At 48.7% G+C, this 17,195-nt stretch overlaps 1 protein-coding gene across 9 annotated transcripts in view; it reads right to left on the bottom strand.

Annotated features, from left to right (window-relative positions):
* Nucleotides 1-451: 451 nt before the first annotated feature.
* BMP4 (bone morphogenetic protein 4) overlaps nt 452-17,195 on the bottom strand; it is a 225,950-nt gene continuing 209,206 nt past the window's right edge. The window contains exons 1-4 of one of the 9 annotated variants that reach the window (XM_086320633.1): nt 14,295-14,870; nt 3,985-4,109; nt 2,548-2,927; nt 452-1,585 (exon numbers count right to left, since the gene is read on the bottom strand). In XM_086320633.1, the coding sequence (XP_086176759.1) occupies nt 729-1,585; nt 2,548-2,920 (1,230 nt within the window). In that variant the 5' untranslated portion in view covers nt 2,921-2,927; nt 3,985-4,109; nt 14,295-14,870 and the 3' untranslated portion in view covers nt 452-728. Of the gene's footprint in view, nt 1,586-2,547; nt 2,928-3,984; nt 4,110-4,337; nt 5,224-5,413; nt 6,631-7,247; nt 7,552-14,294; nt 14,871-17,195 lie in introns of those variants that run through there. The other 8 variants (XM_086320629.1, XM_086320636.1, XM_086320637.1 and 5 more) reach the window with 8 other exon arrangements.

Genomic DNA, 17,195 nt, shown 5'->3' with positions numbered 1-17,195 from the left:
AAAATATCGGTGCCTGTAGCAACTGGAGACACCCTGAGGTATCATAAAAGCAGAAGTGGGAACCATTTCCCTAGAGCTGAGACTTTTACCCATCACACTCTGCTGGGACACACCTCTAACAGGTGAACAAAAACAGAGGATATACAAGGAGCCCAAAACTGAGTCTTTAATCCAGCCTACTCCTTTCATCCCACTGTTTCTCCAAGGCATGTGCCATCCAGATGGGAGAGGGTGCTGCCTCCTTATCCTTGTTAACATTAAACAGAAGTGGAGAACAATTCACCCTGGCGATTCCCATCCTCCACCATCATTCTACTTCCTGTCTTCCAACTTAACCACCCCCAGGTACCACCCTCTGCTGTACCCCAACCCCACCTTAACAGAAAAAAATCTCCTCCAAAAGAGACGGAGTGTAGGAAAAGAGAAAGAATTGAAGATAAAAAGAACTTAGTTTACCTTTAAAATAATGACTCATTTTATTTTTTTCTTTTAATATGTAGTTATAAATATATTTTGTCAAAATATATGATCAATATGGTCAAAACATTTGCACGTAAAGTCATAAATAAGGTCAAGGTGAATGTTTAGATTTTTTTTTCCTTTTTTTTTTTTTTAAGATAAAAGTCCAGCTATAAGGAAGCAGTCTGTGTAGTGTGTGGGTGAGTAGTGGATGGGATGTGTGTGTGTGTGTGTGTGTGTGTGTGTGTGTCCCCAAAGAAGGCCTGATCTCAGCGGCACCCACATCCCTCCACTACCATCTCCTGATAATTTTTCAGAACCACCTTGTCATACTCATCCAGGTACAGCATGGAGATGGCGCTGAGTTCGGTGGGAACACAACAGGCTTTGGGGATACTGGAATTGACAGAGTTGACCAGGGTCTGCACAATGGCGTGGTTGGTTGAGTTGAGGTGGTCGGCCAGTGGAAAGGGGCAGTCCCCGTGGCAGTAGAATGCCTGGTAGCCTGGTGGGGCCACAATCCAGTCATTCCAGCCCACATCACTGAAGTCCACGTAGAGCGAGTGGCGCCGGCAGTTCTTATTCTTCTTCCGGGCCCTCTGTGGGTGATGCTTAGGGCTACGCTTGGCCCTCCTGCGTCGGGTCAAGGCATGTCCCCGGCCATCATGGCCAAAGGTGACCAGGAGGGGCCGGAGCTGGGCCCAATCCCCACTCCCTTGAGGTAACGATCGGCTAATCCTGACATGCTGGCCCTGGTGGGTCCGTGTCTGATGGAGGTGGGTCACCTCAATGGCCAGCCCATAGTTGGGCTGCTTCTCCCGGGTCCAGCGAAGGACTGCAGGGCTCACATCAAAAGTTTCCCACCGCGTCACATTGTGGTGGACCAGTCTTGTGTCCAGTAGTCGTGTGATGAGGTGCCCAGGCACCACTTCTGCCGGGGGCTTCATAACCTCATAAATGTTTATACGATGAAAGCCCTGCTCCCAGTCAGGGCCCTGGTCCACCTGCTCCCGGAAGAGTCGAAGCTCGGCAGACGAGATCACCTCGTTCTCTGGGATGCTGCTGAGGTTAAAGAGGAAACGAAAAGCAGAGTTTTCGCTGGTCCCTGGGATGTTCTCCAGATGTTCTAGGCACCATTGGGGAGGAAAAAAAATAAGAGAACAGAGAAAAAAAGCAAATGAGCCTTTTCAGAGACTGAAAAGTCAAGAAACAGCTAAGAGTTGGGTGATGAGTAGTGAACTCTGTTTATAGTGGAAGCCTATTTGGGAGAAATAAGCATACCTTTAATTTCACAGAGCAGATAAATGAGGCAGTGAGCAGACCAGCCAAGCCTAGCTAGCATTCAGCAAGCACCAAAGACAGAATCTCCCAACCTCCTTTACATGTCTAATAATTTCCATGTGTCAACTCCTTACTCCACCACCATCAGACTCCCCTTTTAAAGCCCTCTTGGCTTTGTGTACACAGTTTTCTTTACAAGTGGTTGTAAAGAAGAAGAGGGGCCAACAGAGCAGAGGCAGGAGGGAACATGCACACAGCCACCCTCTCCCTCTTCTTCCACTTTCGAGTATGTTACCAAACATTTCCCCAGCGATCTTGGAAACACAGAGCATGCCTTGTTGATCATGTTACAGAGAGGAAAATAAATTCCAACACAGTAATGATGCTGGTGGATTAATAACTCAGATTTACTTTGGAAAAGAAACATCCGCTAGGAAACATTCAGATCGGATTACAAGGCCCCTATTGAATAAACCTGACAAACACACAGCTGTAATATTAAATTCAGTAGGTGCTTTGGAAAAAAAAAAAAAAAGGCAGAAAACCTGGCATAAAAGGCTTTGATATAGCAAAAACACACCGCAGGGGCTAACCCACGTCTGAGTGGTGTCATTCCCTTCTCGCCGACCCCTCCCTTCCCTTCTGTCTCCAAAAAATAAATTCAGCCACAGCTCTGGAGACTCTTGAAGGTAAGCAGCTCTCTTTTCCCAGTCTCCTGGATTTGGGGCTCTGATGTAACCTGAACTCCTCGCCTTCCCACAGCTTCCACTGCCCCACCCCAGTCCAGATTCCAGGTAAGGGACTGACCTTCGTGGTGGAAGCTCCTCACGGTGTTGGCCCGACTGGCGGGGCGCTCAGGATACTCCAGACCGATGCCCTGGATCTGCTCTTCCTCTTCCTCCTCCCCAGACTGAAGTCTGTAAAGATCCCGCATGTAATCCGGGATGACTGCGCTCTTGCTAGGCTGCGGGCGGCGGCGCAGCCCGAACATCTGCAGAAGTGTGGCCTCGAAGTCCCGAAGGAGCTCATGGCTCTGCCCTGAGCGGCGTCCTCCCGCGTGGCCCTGAATCTCGGCGACTTTTTTCTTCCCCGTCTCAGGTATCAAACTAGCATGGCTCGCGCCTCCTAGCAGGACTTGGCATAATAAAACGACCATCAGCATTCGGTTACCAGGAATCATGGTGTCTCTGGGGAGGGGAGGAGGTGGAAGGGTAAAGAATAAATAAACACCAATAACTAGAGAGAAATAGAGATGTCTCTGCATAGGCGTGGAGAGCTACAGCTAGAGGGTCCAGAAGTAACACAGGTCAGAAAGATCAAGTTTGTGTCTTCCTCTGACACACACCCCCCACCACCACCACCAGCTGCAGCCATGCACGGCCTGAAAGTAGGAATTGCCCTGTAATTACTTGGTCTAACTTGTTTACAGTCAAATAACCCCAAATCAGATAGCCTCCATCCTGTTAATCTTTTTTTGTCCCAACTGCTATCTGAGCCATGATCTCAGCCTGGCTTCTTTAGGGATAAACAGTTAACAGTGAGAAGGTAAAGAAGGGTGGGGGAGGGAGAGTTCAAATGCCAGCGCTCTCCTCTCCACTTCAGACCTTCAGCCTCTCTCTCCCTTCTCCTCCACCCCCCTTCTTCCTCCGCCCTTCCTAGCCCGACTTCCACAACTTCCAGCTGGTTCGGAGGGAGGGAAAGCAGAGAAGCAGGAGCAGGGTGAAGACACGGGGCGGCAGGATCTGGGAGCGTACCGAGTGGCCAGAGGGTTTATTTTACTGTGGCTGAGGAGTTTTGAAATGCCCAGCAAAAAGCATCTGATCGCGCCCTCTCGCTCACTCCCAGGGAAGGGGGTGTGGGAGGGGATGATTCCAAGGGCGACCTCTGTGAGTTTTGACAAGCAGCTAGGAGCGCGCCACAGGGGCACTGGGTGCTCCCAGTCATGTGGGGAGGGGGGCGGTCAACTCCCCCGACTGAGGACTTTCCGTTTGTTCAGCCCCTTCTCGCTCCCCTTTCTTGTAACGCAGTGATCAGACAGAGAGCCAGTGGAGCAAGCTGCACTTTAACCAGAACCGGTAGGCTCCGAGCGCAGTGGCTGCCCGGCCTAGAAGAAAGCGACAGCGCTGCCAGAAAGAAGAGTGTGGACTCTGGAAGGAAGGTCCGACGGGAGGGACACAAGGCGAGCGCGGGTGGGGAGGGCAGAGTGAATTCCCGGGAAGAGGGAAGGAAGAGGTGTCTACTCACTGACAGAAAACAAGGCATATAATAACAGTCCATGATTCTTGACAGCCAATCTTGAACAAACTTGCTGGAAAGGCTCAGAGGAGCTGCGGCAGTGCGTTGCTCTGGATGGCACTACGGAATGGCTCCTAAAATGAATATTTGAATATAATGAGACTGGCGCAGACGGACTCTGTTTTTCTTCCAGCCCCTATGAGTCACGTGAGCGCAGAGGCCCCGCCCCACGCACGGAGGAGCCCGCCCTCCCCGAGGCGGGCGGTGAAAGGGCCAGCGCGCCCGCCCCCGCCCCCAACCCCTCCCGCCCCGGGCCCCACCCCCTCCCGGAGAGGCCGGCCTCCCCGCCCGCAGCCCCAAACCTCCAGCCGTCCGGGAGGAGCTCGCCGTGGCGCTCTGCGGAGCCCTCGGCGGGTGTCTGGGTGCGGCGCGTGGAGGACGTGGTCCTCGCCCCTACCTGTAGCCTTCGGGGCGTCGGGCTGGGCCCTCGTGCCAGCGGCCTGAAGCCAAGGGTCTGGGGAGTACCGTAGGGGCTGCGCCTTTCAGCGCGAGCCCGCCTCCAGTGGGGCCGGGATAGGGGGCCGCGGAGTTTCAGCCGCCGAAAGCCTCAACACCGAGGGTCATTTAAAAAGGAAAGCGCTGAGGGACACACAAACACACACGCCGCGCGCACCCCACTTCCTCCCCAGGGTCTCGGAGAGGCCAAATACTGCTCCCAGTGACAGCTAGTCACCCCCTGGCGAACGCCTGAGAATGTCGAGAAGAACTGGACAGCCGCTTTAGCTCCCAGCCCAAAGCTGCGGACCCTGTCGCGCGGGACGGGAGGGGGAGATATTTAGGCGGTTATCGGTGTGGGAAGGTGGTGAGAAAGCCGCCGCTAGGCTCCTTCCTCCCGTTCCTTTACGGAGAAAAACTCCGCACTACGGCGATCCCCCGTCAAGCAAAGCAAATCCCCAAAGTGGTCGGCGGGCCATTCAAGGCACGGCGGCAGGCGCAGGGATGCAAGGCTCGCGACAGACTCGTAAAGAGGCATCTCCTGAGAAAAGGCGCATCACATGTTTCAGGTCTCAAGGTCGCGGAGGTTTTACAACTCCCGACCCGCCGCAGAAAGGAAATCCCACCGCATTCCCAGGAGTCGTGAAAACCGTGAACAGCTTTCGGCCTGCGCTCGACCTCTGCGTCTGCGTCTCTCTTTCTCGCTCTCTCCCCAGCTCGTCTTTTTTAAACCACTACTCCTCCCCCGCCACTTCCTCCCCCACCCCCTTCCTCCTTTGCACCAGCTGCAGAGTCGCAGCAAATATTTCTTCAAGAATTTTACCAACCCACAGCTCAAGGAATTACTAGGGTTCTGATTCTAACCAAAGATGCTGCATGCGTGGGTCGCTCAGCACAGGGGCCTTAAAAGAAGAAGAAGAAGAAATAAAAAAACCTGACCTACCAACTGCGGCAGCCCGGGGCCTTTTCAAAATCCTGACCCACGCAATTCTGCGGCAGCCCGGCCCGCCCCAGGGTCCCGAGTCCCACGATTCCCGCTGCAAAGTGCAGGGCACCGGCTGCCCTTTCCTGGGGTTGTTCCCAGATGCTGCTTCGGGTCGCTTCAGAGCTCAAGGGCTCAAGTTGCCCACCTCACTCTCCCTCGCAAACTTGGGTGCACTTGGAGGAAGAGGGGGAAAGGATCAAGCGCTTAGCCCTCTCTCCGGCCGCGGCTGCCCAGCGCCGCCAGACACCGCGCTGGCCGAGTTGCGGAGGCCGCTGGCGCCCCTGCGCGACGGTCCACACCCGGCGAGAGTCGCGCTGCTTTTTGACCGGCTTTAGGTTTTCCCGCTCCCGAGCCACGGCTGGGGCTGACTGCGAAAGGGTTTGGAAGAGCAAAGAGTTTTGAGACGCGTAGACCCCTCAAAATGCCCGTGGGAGGAGCTCCAGAAATGGGAAAAGCAGACGAAGAAGGGCCGGTCCCCGCGGGCAAAGGGACAGTGGAAAGGGCGGGAGCCCCGCAGTCCCCAGACCATCGTCCGACCCTAAGAATCTTCCAGGGCGCCGCGCGAGAGCGCGCTGCGCTAAAACCCAGAAACCTGGGGAGGAGGGAGTTGTGTTTCAGTGTCAGATTCAGAAGGATTCTTCTCTAATCACATTTTTCTCCCCCAATTTTCTTAATTAAGAGATAAAAGCCGAAAATCACTTTCGTCTCCAGAAATTTTTCTTGGGGGTCTGGGATGGATCTTGTGGCAATTGTCTTTTTCTTTCTTGCTCGAGTTTTCTCCTAACTCCAAAGTTTGTTCAGAGCTGGCCTCAGTTTACCAACTCAATGTCTTTCGAGGTTTTAATGTCTCACAAAGACTTCAGCTCATAAAACGCGATGCTAACCATCCACCAGTTGGTGCCTGGGAAGCGTCTAAGGCCGCTGGCCCAGCTCCCGCGGGCAGGGGTCTGCAGGGACCTGAGAACCCCAGGACCCTCTCCCGTCGGCTTTGGGCCGGGAGGGCCAGTAAGAGCAGTGCGTCCGATGTGCATATTGCCAGAGACTCTCCGAAGGACACGACAACCCAGGAACCTGCATCCCCAGAGCGGCTAGCATCCCGGCCATCGTCCCGACAGACCCTACACCATGAAATGATGGAAGAGCGACTCCCTGGATGCTCCAACTCCACGAGAATAGCTCGTGGAGTAGGCGTGTTGGGCAACTGCGGTTCGCCTGCGCTCAGGGGCTTTCGCCTACTGGGGGCTGGCTAGGTTGGGTGACACTCCCCTAGACGCAGCCCTCCGGCGGCGCGCACGCTCCAGAAACCGCAGAACTGCGCTTCCCACCACCGAACCAGCCTAGGTTAGGTGTTCTCTCTCCACCTCGACGCCCCTCAATCCCCTCACTTTCTCCGGACCTCAGAGCCACCTCTCCCTTTTCTCTCCGACTCTTCCCGCCGGACAGTCGCAAATGCTAGTCCACGAGCGGCATGTTCCGCTTAAGATCCCATAGTCTTTCCCAACGACCTCCAAAGAAAGGCTTCTCCTCTCCCCTTTTTTCCTGTCCCGAACCTACTAAACGGTGAAGTCGCCCGGGGCTACCGAACGGAGAAAGTGGTCGGGGCAGAGGCAATAAGTGTATATGGAAGTGTCTTTCAGCACCAGCATCCCTACCTCTAGTAACCTCTAGTACCACCTTTGGGGGGCGGGGGTAACATATTTTGCCTCGACCACAACCAGAATCCCCTACTTCTCCCCTCAAGGATGCGCCTCAGCACCCCACTCCGCCCTTCGCCAGGTTTAGCCTTGCTCACCATAGGTCCCTGCAGTAGCGGGTTCGCCAGCAGCAGCTTCTGGGGACCTCTGAACAGCTGCAGTGAACCTGGGCGAGGGCCGAAGACTGGGGCGCAGCAGGCTCGAGACGGCGCGGACGGGAATCCCATCAGGGAGAGAGGCGAGATACTCAGCACTGATCAGCAGCGACGTCGCAGGCTCGGGTCCCTCGGCTCAGATGCCAAACTCACCTAGCTTCCGGGCCGAGCTCCGCTCCCGTTCCCCCCCTCCTTCCTCCTCTGCCTTCTTGCATCTTCTTCCTCCTCTTTCCCTCTCTCTTTCTTTCTTTCCTTCCTCCTCCTCTTCCCCGGCAGCCCCTCCCTTCTTCCCTCCTCCCTCGCTCGCCTCCCTTTCTGGGATGGGAGCCCCGCCCACATCCTCCCATCCAGCCGCCGGGCCTCGCCTCGCAGGCCCTGGTCCCGGAAACCCAGTCAGCGCCGGAGTCCGCCGCTGCCGCCGCCCGAGCTGGGACGCCGCTGTGTCCAGCTCTGGGAAGCGATCGGGGCTCACCTGGGGACCACGTGCAGAGGTACTAGAAAGCATGCACCGACTAGTCGCAGTACCTTCCAAAAATACCCATGGGAGTCTGGGCTTCCCTGACTTTAGGAGTAACTGCTGCCCAAACTGATGATTAAAACACTGAGTAATCACCATTTACCCCGAATAATTAGAGATAATGAAACACCTCTAAAATCAGGTTATGGAGAAAGGAGCTGTTGGATTGGTTTAAAGGGAGGCCTTCCATAAACTGTTAAAGGATTTCCAAACGTTGAGAAACAGGCTGTGCTCAGAGCTGTGTGCCTAAAAGAGGTACCTCTTTGGCTATTAAAAGATGACTTTCCTTCCAAAACTTTTTTTTTTTTTTTAATGCTTGTGTAAAGCCTTTGTGATGACCCTCAGAAAGTCACCCCTAGTAGACATTCTGCCCCTCTAGACCTAACCCTTCTGAGGACAGAGGTGGCTTGGAGACAGGATGGGGCCACGGTTTTACACAAACAGAAAAGTCTGTAACTCAGAAGTTCAAAGAACCGACAAGGCAGTTAGTTATTTTTGTTGTTGTTATTGTTGATTTTTGATGTTGTGGTTTACTTGTGGTGCACCTAAGAATCCTTAACCTCAGCAATCTGATGTTCTAAAGAGGTAACAACCATAGAAGCAACAACCTTTACGGCCACAGGGACACAAGAAAAGACACCCTTTGGTCTGTTTTTAAAGGAAGAAGAAGATGAGGAGTTGGCCCTTTCCATTAAGAAAGTGCTATTAATCATATTAGCAGGGAGGTGGAATGTATAGCTTTAAAACCTTCCCAAACAGGAGCTAAATTCACACAGTGCCTCTGATGGAGCAGTGAGGAAGATATCAGCATCATCTCTCTGTTTTACACACACTGAAGGGGAAGTACAGCCAGGTTAATGAGACTCGCCCAGAGCCCTGAATTAAATCACAGCCTCTGCTCTGGAGCTACTCTGGCTGCAGGGCAGGGCTGAGGGTCACGGCCCATAGCTCTAGGTAGGCAGGGGCATACTAAAGGATGGAGCACGGGTATACTAAAGTGCTGGATTTCTTTCCCTGGGATAGTCATTACCCTTCACTGTCTCAAGCAGGGCATTTAGGTCTTAACTTAAAAAGATACTGGTCCAATGTAGCTCTTCTCTAAAAACTACCTTCACACACTTCCAATATTTAGAAAACAGGAACTACTTCCTGTGTGGAACACAGGTTACAAAAGGGTGGAAAGTGCATGAGATCAGAGAAACAACTGTGAAAGCAGAGCCAAGGTCTCCTGCCATCTTTTCCAAGTCAGGCCTGTGAAGTCTTTTAACCCAACAGAACATCAAACAAGGAAGACAAGCTGAATGGCTTTGGGCAAGCCCTTTAATTCTCATGGGTCTCAGTTTTCTCATCTGCATAATGAAAGAATTAGGCCAGATAATTTCCATGACCCTTTTTAATTTGAAAGTGATTTAAATTTTTAATTGAAGTTTTATTAAATATCAACCTTCTTTCATTTAAATCACTGCTGAGCCCACTTCCTCTAAGAATCTCTGATTAAACAGGTCAGGGCAATACCACTGCCCTGAAAGGATGCTGACAATATACCTCCAGCTTCCAACATAATCAAAATTACATTAATTATTAATAACAACACAAAATTAAAACTCCATTAAATAGTTACCTAATGCCCATCCTGGGGCACTAGGCAGTGTGCTCCTTCAGTAAGGAATAAGGACAGATTAAATGTTTACCAAGTCCCCTAAATCAATCACTACTGTTTTAATCATTAACAAAATATGTTCCTTAATATTTAAACTTGAATTCAACAGTGATATGCTATTCTTAAAAGAATGTCCTTATTTTATTTTATTTTAAAGCACCAGATAATAGTATTTTTTTTTTAACCTAAATATTTTTGGATGATAGCTGTTATCTCATTTTGCTGAAGCCCAGATACTAAAGTGGCCATTGGCCCACCCACGAGTTTGTGAAACTCATAGTTCAGGAGTTTCTAATTAAGCCACCTGTCATACCTGGTTGAGACCCTGATATGAATCTTTCAATGTGTGTGGAGAGAACTCAGCTTCAGCTCTCTTGAGACAGCTTTATTTCTAGCCCACATTTTAGATGGGTGCAAACCATCTTATCAACTCCTTCCACTCACTCTTTTTCTCTCTCATGCCAAAGAAAAAATCACTTGTTGGTTAGAGAGCTTAATTGATTACAGCCTAGTGATCAGAATTGGTGAGGGCAATCAGTCCAGTCTTTTCCCCATCTCAAGTTTACTTGGGAATCTTGGTGTTTTTATAGAACATAATATGGACGGAACCAATGAAACTGTATCCTCAAAGCATATAGATTAGGAAGAGAAATCCATCATCGTTCAAGAGCTCCTCTGCTGCTACTGCTAAATGGAGGGCATTCGTTCATTGTTCATTGGGCTGGACAGTGAGTGAGCCCTTAGAACAGCCTTTCTCAATGTATGTTCTGAGGGCCATAAACTTCAGAACAAGGCTGGAGGTGCAGATAAAAATCCAGATTTCCTGGCCTGGATGTCTAAGATCTGGATCCAGAAATCTACATATTTCACAAGGTTCTCTGATTCCCAGTACACTAAAGCTTAAAAACTACTGTTTTGAAAGTCATTTCACTTATAATTTCAGTGCTGATACCCCTGAAAGGCTGACACCTAGACATTATTAATCAGGTAAGGAATATGCCTAGCTTGTGCTTTATAAACTGTTAAATATGGTAATCATAGTATTACTACATCTAGAACACACAAAATAGGTTTTTGCAAATGAAAAGATTTCTAATCCTATAGGTGTAATAGTCCTTGCTTCTAAGTCCTTGATTAAAAACCACATCAAGTCTTCAAATCTTTGCCTATTGAGTGTCTGCTGAAGCTATGGAATTGGAATTATAAGGGATCTCAGGAGGCATGTGGCATTTGCTTTTCTCTTATTAATATTTGCCATTTGTTTCATATTTGCTGTCTAGCCCTCACAGTGACCCTCATAAAATTTCAGCTCTATGGATGAGAATCTGAAATTTAGAGAGCTTGTATAAGTTGCTCAAGGTCACAAAACTAGTAGGTGGTGATTCAAATTCAGACTAGCTGAACCTGACTTCACCTCTACAAGCTGAGAGCTGGGCCTGCAAAAGGGTGGATCCCCATGGCCACAGTTTCTGACTAACATGGCTTGTCCTGGAGGCTTTCTCAAGGCCAGGATACCAGCAGCTCCATCCTTGCAGCTTACTGTTACAGAAAATTTCAGGATATCTTCTTGGTCCTTAGAAGACTGAACAAAATCACGACCTAGAAATTTATCTTCTCCTGCTCTTATTACACGGAGAAGGCAATAGCACCCCACTCCAGTACTCTTGCCTGGAAAATCCCATGGACGGAGGAGCCTGGTAGGCTGTAGTCCATGGGGTTGCTAAGAGTCGGACACCACTGAGCGACTTCACTTTCACTTTTCACTTTCATGCATTGGAGAAGGAAATGGCAACCCACTCCAGTGTTCTTGCCTGAAGAATCCCAGGGACGGTGGAGCCTGGTGGGCTGCCGTCTATAGGGTCGCACAGAGTCGGACACTACTGAAGTGACTTAGCAGCAGTAGCAGCAGCAGCTCTTATTACATAACCCACCTTAGGGCAAGACTTATGTGACCCTCCTCGGGAAAAGGCTGTGATCTTAAGTAAGAGGCTACTTACCTCTGCTGGGTCTGTTTCCTCATTGTAAAATATGAGGATGGACCAGAGTCCACATAGGTCTTTTTTGGGCTCAAGATCAAGAAACATATATCATTAGTTAAAATCATGGTCAAATGACTTAACCTCCAGAGTCTTGGTTTCCTCCTTTGTAATCTGGGAATAACAATTTCTATTTCATAATGTTCTTATAAGCATTAAATGAGTTAATGTAATAAAATGGCAGGTACATACTGTTCAATAAATATTGGCTATTATTATTTTGCAAAGGTAATGATTACATGAGTAAAGTAGGTGAGAAGCCACCCTGGTATTGACTTTTATTTAGCTAGTGAAACTGTTTAAAGGAAAGGGCTATATTTCTTGTTGATTTTGTAGTCGTTGGTACTTCACACATCTCAGGCATTGACTGAATAAGGGCTGTTTACCTGAATCTGTATTCATTGCATTAACATTCATTATGATTTATTGGTATAGATCTGACCCAGGAACATAATCTCTGCCAAGATAACTAATACCTGTCAAAGTAGACAGTCATAACTAGTGAGAGCAATAATAATAGGAAATAATAGATTAGATGACATATCCAAAGCATTTTCCATCTCTGATTTTTCTGATCCCTAACACCTCTCACTTTTAACAATTTTTCTCTATACTTCTTGCTAAAATGTGAGCCCATTTCCTCTTTGCTGGTCAGCAGAAGAAATAGAAACCTGATTGTAAAGTTTTCTTTCTCCAAACATTTGACTGTTGTCAACCCTTGATACACCTCACTCAAAGATAAAGATATTGGATTCTAATATTTTCTCATGAATAAAATAAAATGTAAGATGACTTCAGTTCCTTATACTTTACACTGTTATCTTGCTACTTTCTGGAATATATTTTTAATCCATCAAAACAGACCAAAAATGGACAGAGAACTCTATTGATGACTGCAGAGAGATCATACAGATGAAAAGACTGCTTTTATGTCTTAACTTGTTTAACATGTGGATGGCAGACAGGGCATGGATGTTGAAATTCCTCCCTTTCCAAGGAAGGGTTATGACAAAGAACATGGGATTGGTACACAGTGCAGGATATTTGGCTTCTCTCTGTTTTAGCTTTCCTTTCTTAAAAAAAAAAAAAAAAAGGTCAGTTGCAGCCGCTTGATTCTATAGCAGGGATGTTGTTTGGAAATAAATTATTATGGAATGTAGCAAGAAAGTTAAAACCTTGGAATGTCTTCATTCTCAGCATATACACTCTTCTCTTTCTCTCCCTGTTGTGCATGAACAGTGTGACCTGGATAAAATGCAGTGTCACTGTGGGGTCAATTTTGGAGGCAGAAGCATAGTCCTACATGGACATCAGACTGTATCAAATGAGTTGTTGTGGTTTCCCAACCAGATGTCAACTGGGCAATACTATCTGTCTCCCCTTACTTCATGCTAAGAGTCTTTTGCAAGGAAAGCTTTGTCCAAAGGGATTTGTGACACAAGAACTTGTTATTGTATAAATGAAACTTGGATATTTTCACAGATGGCCTAAATATATCAAGGTCATTGGGAAAGGGAGATCCTCTTCACTAATGTCCTCTTCAAGAATAATATATTATCTGTAATCCTGTCAAGGATTACATATAGATGTAACAAATGCTTGTTGGTGTTCACTTTGTGAAAACTCATCAGGCTGTATACATGAAATGTGTGCACTTTTCTACTTGTGCTGTATTTCAGTAAGAGTTTACAAGAAATATTCTTTCAAAATGATTTTTTTAAGTTATTTGACTATCAGCCTACCAGCTAGAGACAATATTTCATCACCTCAGGTAGCCAAGGGGCTGCATAGGACAAAGCTAGAAGCATAATCTGTAGTCCCCATGTCTACAGCAGGGATGAAAGGGACCTATGGCTTCAGGAAATCCACTCTCGGGTCCCTAAAGTAAAGCAGTGGCAACCACCAAGACCTGGTCTCTGGGGACCAGTGCAAGCAATCCAAGTTAGGGGGCAAGGTGCTGCCCCCCAACGTTTTTCTCAAACTGAGGAGGGCAGGAACAAGTGGGCTGGAAGAGAAGCTCCGGGAGGCATCTGCACTGTGTACAGCCCTTCCCTTCCTTCGCCTCTTTCAGAGGCTCAGACTGGGCATTATAAAGCATCAGTCTCGGGATCGGGGGAGTCAGGGACACCATATGCTTATTTCATAAGATAAAAATGCATTAAGCCCAAAGGAGCAGCGGCAACAGCATCAGAGAAAGGAATAGGGTCCATCTCCAGATTCCAGAGGCCCCTGGCTTGGGGGATTGCACTGGGGACGGGCTGGGGACAGGAAAGTAATACAGAACATAGGGCTCTGAAGGAGCGCCTCTCTCACCAATGCCAAGTCCCAGCTCAGACACGAAGAGATTGGTCCGAAGTGCATGTGGCCCGTGTTACCTCTTTTCCGGCCCTTGGCGTCCCCAGGACCAGGCCCAGAGATGACACAAACTCAACTTCAAGGAGTCCGAGAAATCGGAGAGGCGTTGAGAGACTAAACTGTAGGGAGGGGGCCGATCCGCCGGTGCGAGCGAAAGGACGCCCGGCTCCCGCGACCTGGATACCCGGGCCCAGAGACAGCCCAGGCGCCTCTCGCTCCTCTCAGGCGGCTGCGGACACATCTCTCCTGCTCCTCTTCCTGCACCCACTCGGGTCAGAGGCGGGGTTGGGCTGCCACCCCGAGGACCTCGGCGCGCGACCTGGCAGGCACCCGGGGTGTCAGCGCAGCGTGGGTGGAGGCCACCCGGCTTCCCGCACCGCCAGCCCCGCATTATTTTGAGCGCGGCGGCTACACTTTCCTACCTGCAAGAGCTCGCCTCGCTCTAAGACTCTTCACAGGATTTGTGCCCCAGGTGGCTAATCTGACGCACACTTGAATAAACAAGCCAGCGTCCCGGAGGCGGGGTGAGCCGCCCGCACAGAATCTCCGTCCTGCCGCGCGTGAGACCTGGAGAGGCTGCCGACTGTTCTTGGTCTTCCAGATTGGAGCCTTTGGGCCATTCCTGCGGGGGGTGGGGGTGGTGATAGAAAGGTGGGAGGGAGGAAGATAGGTAGGTAGGTAACTAGGTAGGTAGATAGGTCCTAACTTAGGGTTCCTGAGACAATTTTGCTCCTCCTCCCTGCAATTCCCTGAGCGCTGTCCCGGCCCTTAGATTCGTTGGGGCACAGGGTACCTGAGCCCCATTACAGTCGCAAAAATTAAATCTGTATAGCATATGTAATAGGTTTCCCTGGTGGCTCAGACCGTAAAGTATTCGCCTGCAACACGGGAGACCTGGGTTCCATCCCTGGGTTGGAAAGGTCCCCTGGAGAAGGGAATGGTTACCCACTCCAGTGTTCTTGTCAGGAGAATCCCCATGGACAGAGGAGCCTGGCAGGCTACAGTCCATGGGGTCGTAAAGAGTCAAACATGACTAAGAGCCTAAGCACAGCAGGCCACACAGTATATGTTATATAGCCCCTCTCTCCACTACTGGTTCCATCTTACAGCAGGTTGTGCAGCGAGTCTGGATTTTCCCATCAGGTAAGGAAAAGAGTGTGTTTCCCCAGGTGCCTGGGCTCAAGGGATCTGCTATTTCTACTCGCCATGTCCAACAGCAGTACCTGCAAGTTTATGCAACACTGGCCAGGTGAGATTTATAAGGTTAGGAAGAGGAGGAGCAAGGAGCTGGCATGGAGAAGGCCCAGCAAAAGGTGTAAGGTTGCTGGAAGGGGCTTCAGATAGTCTTTGGTGGAGCAGTGAGTCATGGCCAAACAACCTAGGGGACCCCAGCCTTTTCTAAAGGAGTTAAAAGTGAAACTGGGTAACTCTATTACCCAGTACAAAGGGGTGACATGCTGGATTTTGAACCTTTTGCTTTAGAAGTCTTTCATTTTGAATATCTTTTTGTTCCTTCTTTGTTGCTTAACATGTTAGGGTGTCAACTACAGGTAATGGGTAAATATGTCTTCAGTTCAGTTCAGTTCAGTTGCTCAGTCATGTCTGACTCTTTGCGACCCCATGGACTGCAGCACGCCAGACTTCCCTATCCATCACCAACTCCCAGAATATGTCTTCAGTTTGTACCAAAATGATGCCACTCCTGCATCTGATTATATCTTTAGCTAGAATCAGAAGAGTTTGTTCAGTCTCATCTTATTTCCCCTACTTTAGAATCCAGGGAAAAAATGGGGATAGAAAGTGGAGGACTGAAAAACTAAAGACCTTAAGGAGAATATAAAAGTGAGTGCTGGCTTTGTTGTATTTAAATTAAATGCTAATCTTCTTAAAGATTCTTAAACCTGCTATGTGGCTTCATTAAGGATCCTAGAAGGATTTAGGGGATCTGTGAAAGCCACAAATTTAAGCATACAATTTTGGGGGTAAGTGTAAAAGTGCATGTAAGGAAGGATAATTTTATCAAATTTTCAAAGGGATTTGGGACCCAGGAAATGTTGAAAAACCTCTAGACTATAGTGTCTGCAGTAAACCTTCCTTACTGGGATAATGTCTCCAAGTTGCACACACACAAACCTTGACTCAGTGATACAGCTTTCACACCCAACAGCAAAATGTTCTTAACTCTTAACTGAGACAATAGAAATGTCTCTCCATTTAGGGCCAACACACACAGGGGAAAGGACCTGGCAGAAAAGCAGAAGTGTGACCTGGAACTCAGCTCTACCCAGGTTAGCTGGCCCCCACTTGCCCACCTAAGACTCTGGAGACTTTTAATGTGTAGCTCAAATGCTGGAGCGTATGTGAAACTATTTCACAGATCACAAAACATATGGCTAGTGGCATTTATGAAAATAAATGCTGATGGGTTTCCACATGCTAGTTATAATTAGATGAACAATTATGTAAATAATTATAATTATGTGAACATTTGCATATTTCCTTCAACCGTATACTTATAAGAAAAATCAACATACTTTGGATTCTTGAACATTGTCGGGTTCAAGTTTCATTATCTCATTTAATTCTTGAAACAATTTACAGTTTATATACTACAGTTATTCCCTTCCCATCAACTCCCTCCCCGCCCCCCCCCTTTTTTTTAAACATTTGAAGAGAGGCATAGAGACGTTATGGAGAAGGTGATGGCACCCCACTCCAGTACTCTTGCCTGGAAAATCCCATGGACAGAGGAGCCTGGTAGGCTGCAGTCCATGGGGTCGCAAAGAGTCGGACACCACTGAGCGACTTCACTTTGACTTTTCACTTTCATGCATTGGAGAAGGAAGTGGCAACCCACTCCAGTGTTCTTGCCTGAAGAACCCCAGGGACGGAGGATCCTGGTGGGCTGCCGTCTATGGGGTCACACAGAGTCGGACACGACTGAAGCGACTTAGCAGCAGCAGCAGCATAGAAACATTAAGTAAATCATTGAAGGCTGCCCAGCTAACAAACACCAGATTTCAGCTCTAGATGAGGTTCCTGCTTTAGAGAGGGGATTCTGGAAAATGAGCAAAATTTGTTCAGATTTAGGTAATGTAATTCCTGTGGTACTTGTGCATTCTGAACTTGGGAAGTTCAGTCCTCCCATATACTCTTTGCCGGAAAACTGTCTTTAACCCATTTACTTCCTTTTCATTTCCTCCACAGTTTAGGTTCACTAGCACCTTAATAGAAATTGATACACAGCACTCTTTATTAGTGATATCTATGCTTCAACATGCTTCAACTATGCTTCAACAGGTGGCTCAGTGGGTAAAGAACCT

This window comes from Bos grunniens, chromosome 10 (genome assembly GCF_055505025.1).
Source record: "Bos grunniens cultivar Pamir isolate PY7600 chromosome 10, Bosgru_T2T1.0, whole genome shotgun sequence".
Lineage (NCBI taxonomy): Eukaryota > Metazoa > Chordata > Mammalia > Artiodactyla > Bovidae > Bos > Bos grunniens.
Note: the sequence above shows the minus strand (reverse complement) of the source record. Positions and strands in the feature narration are given on the sequence as shown.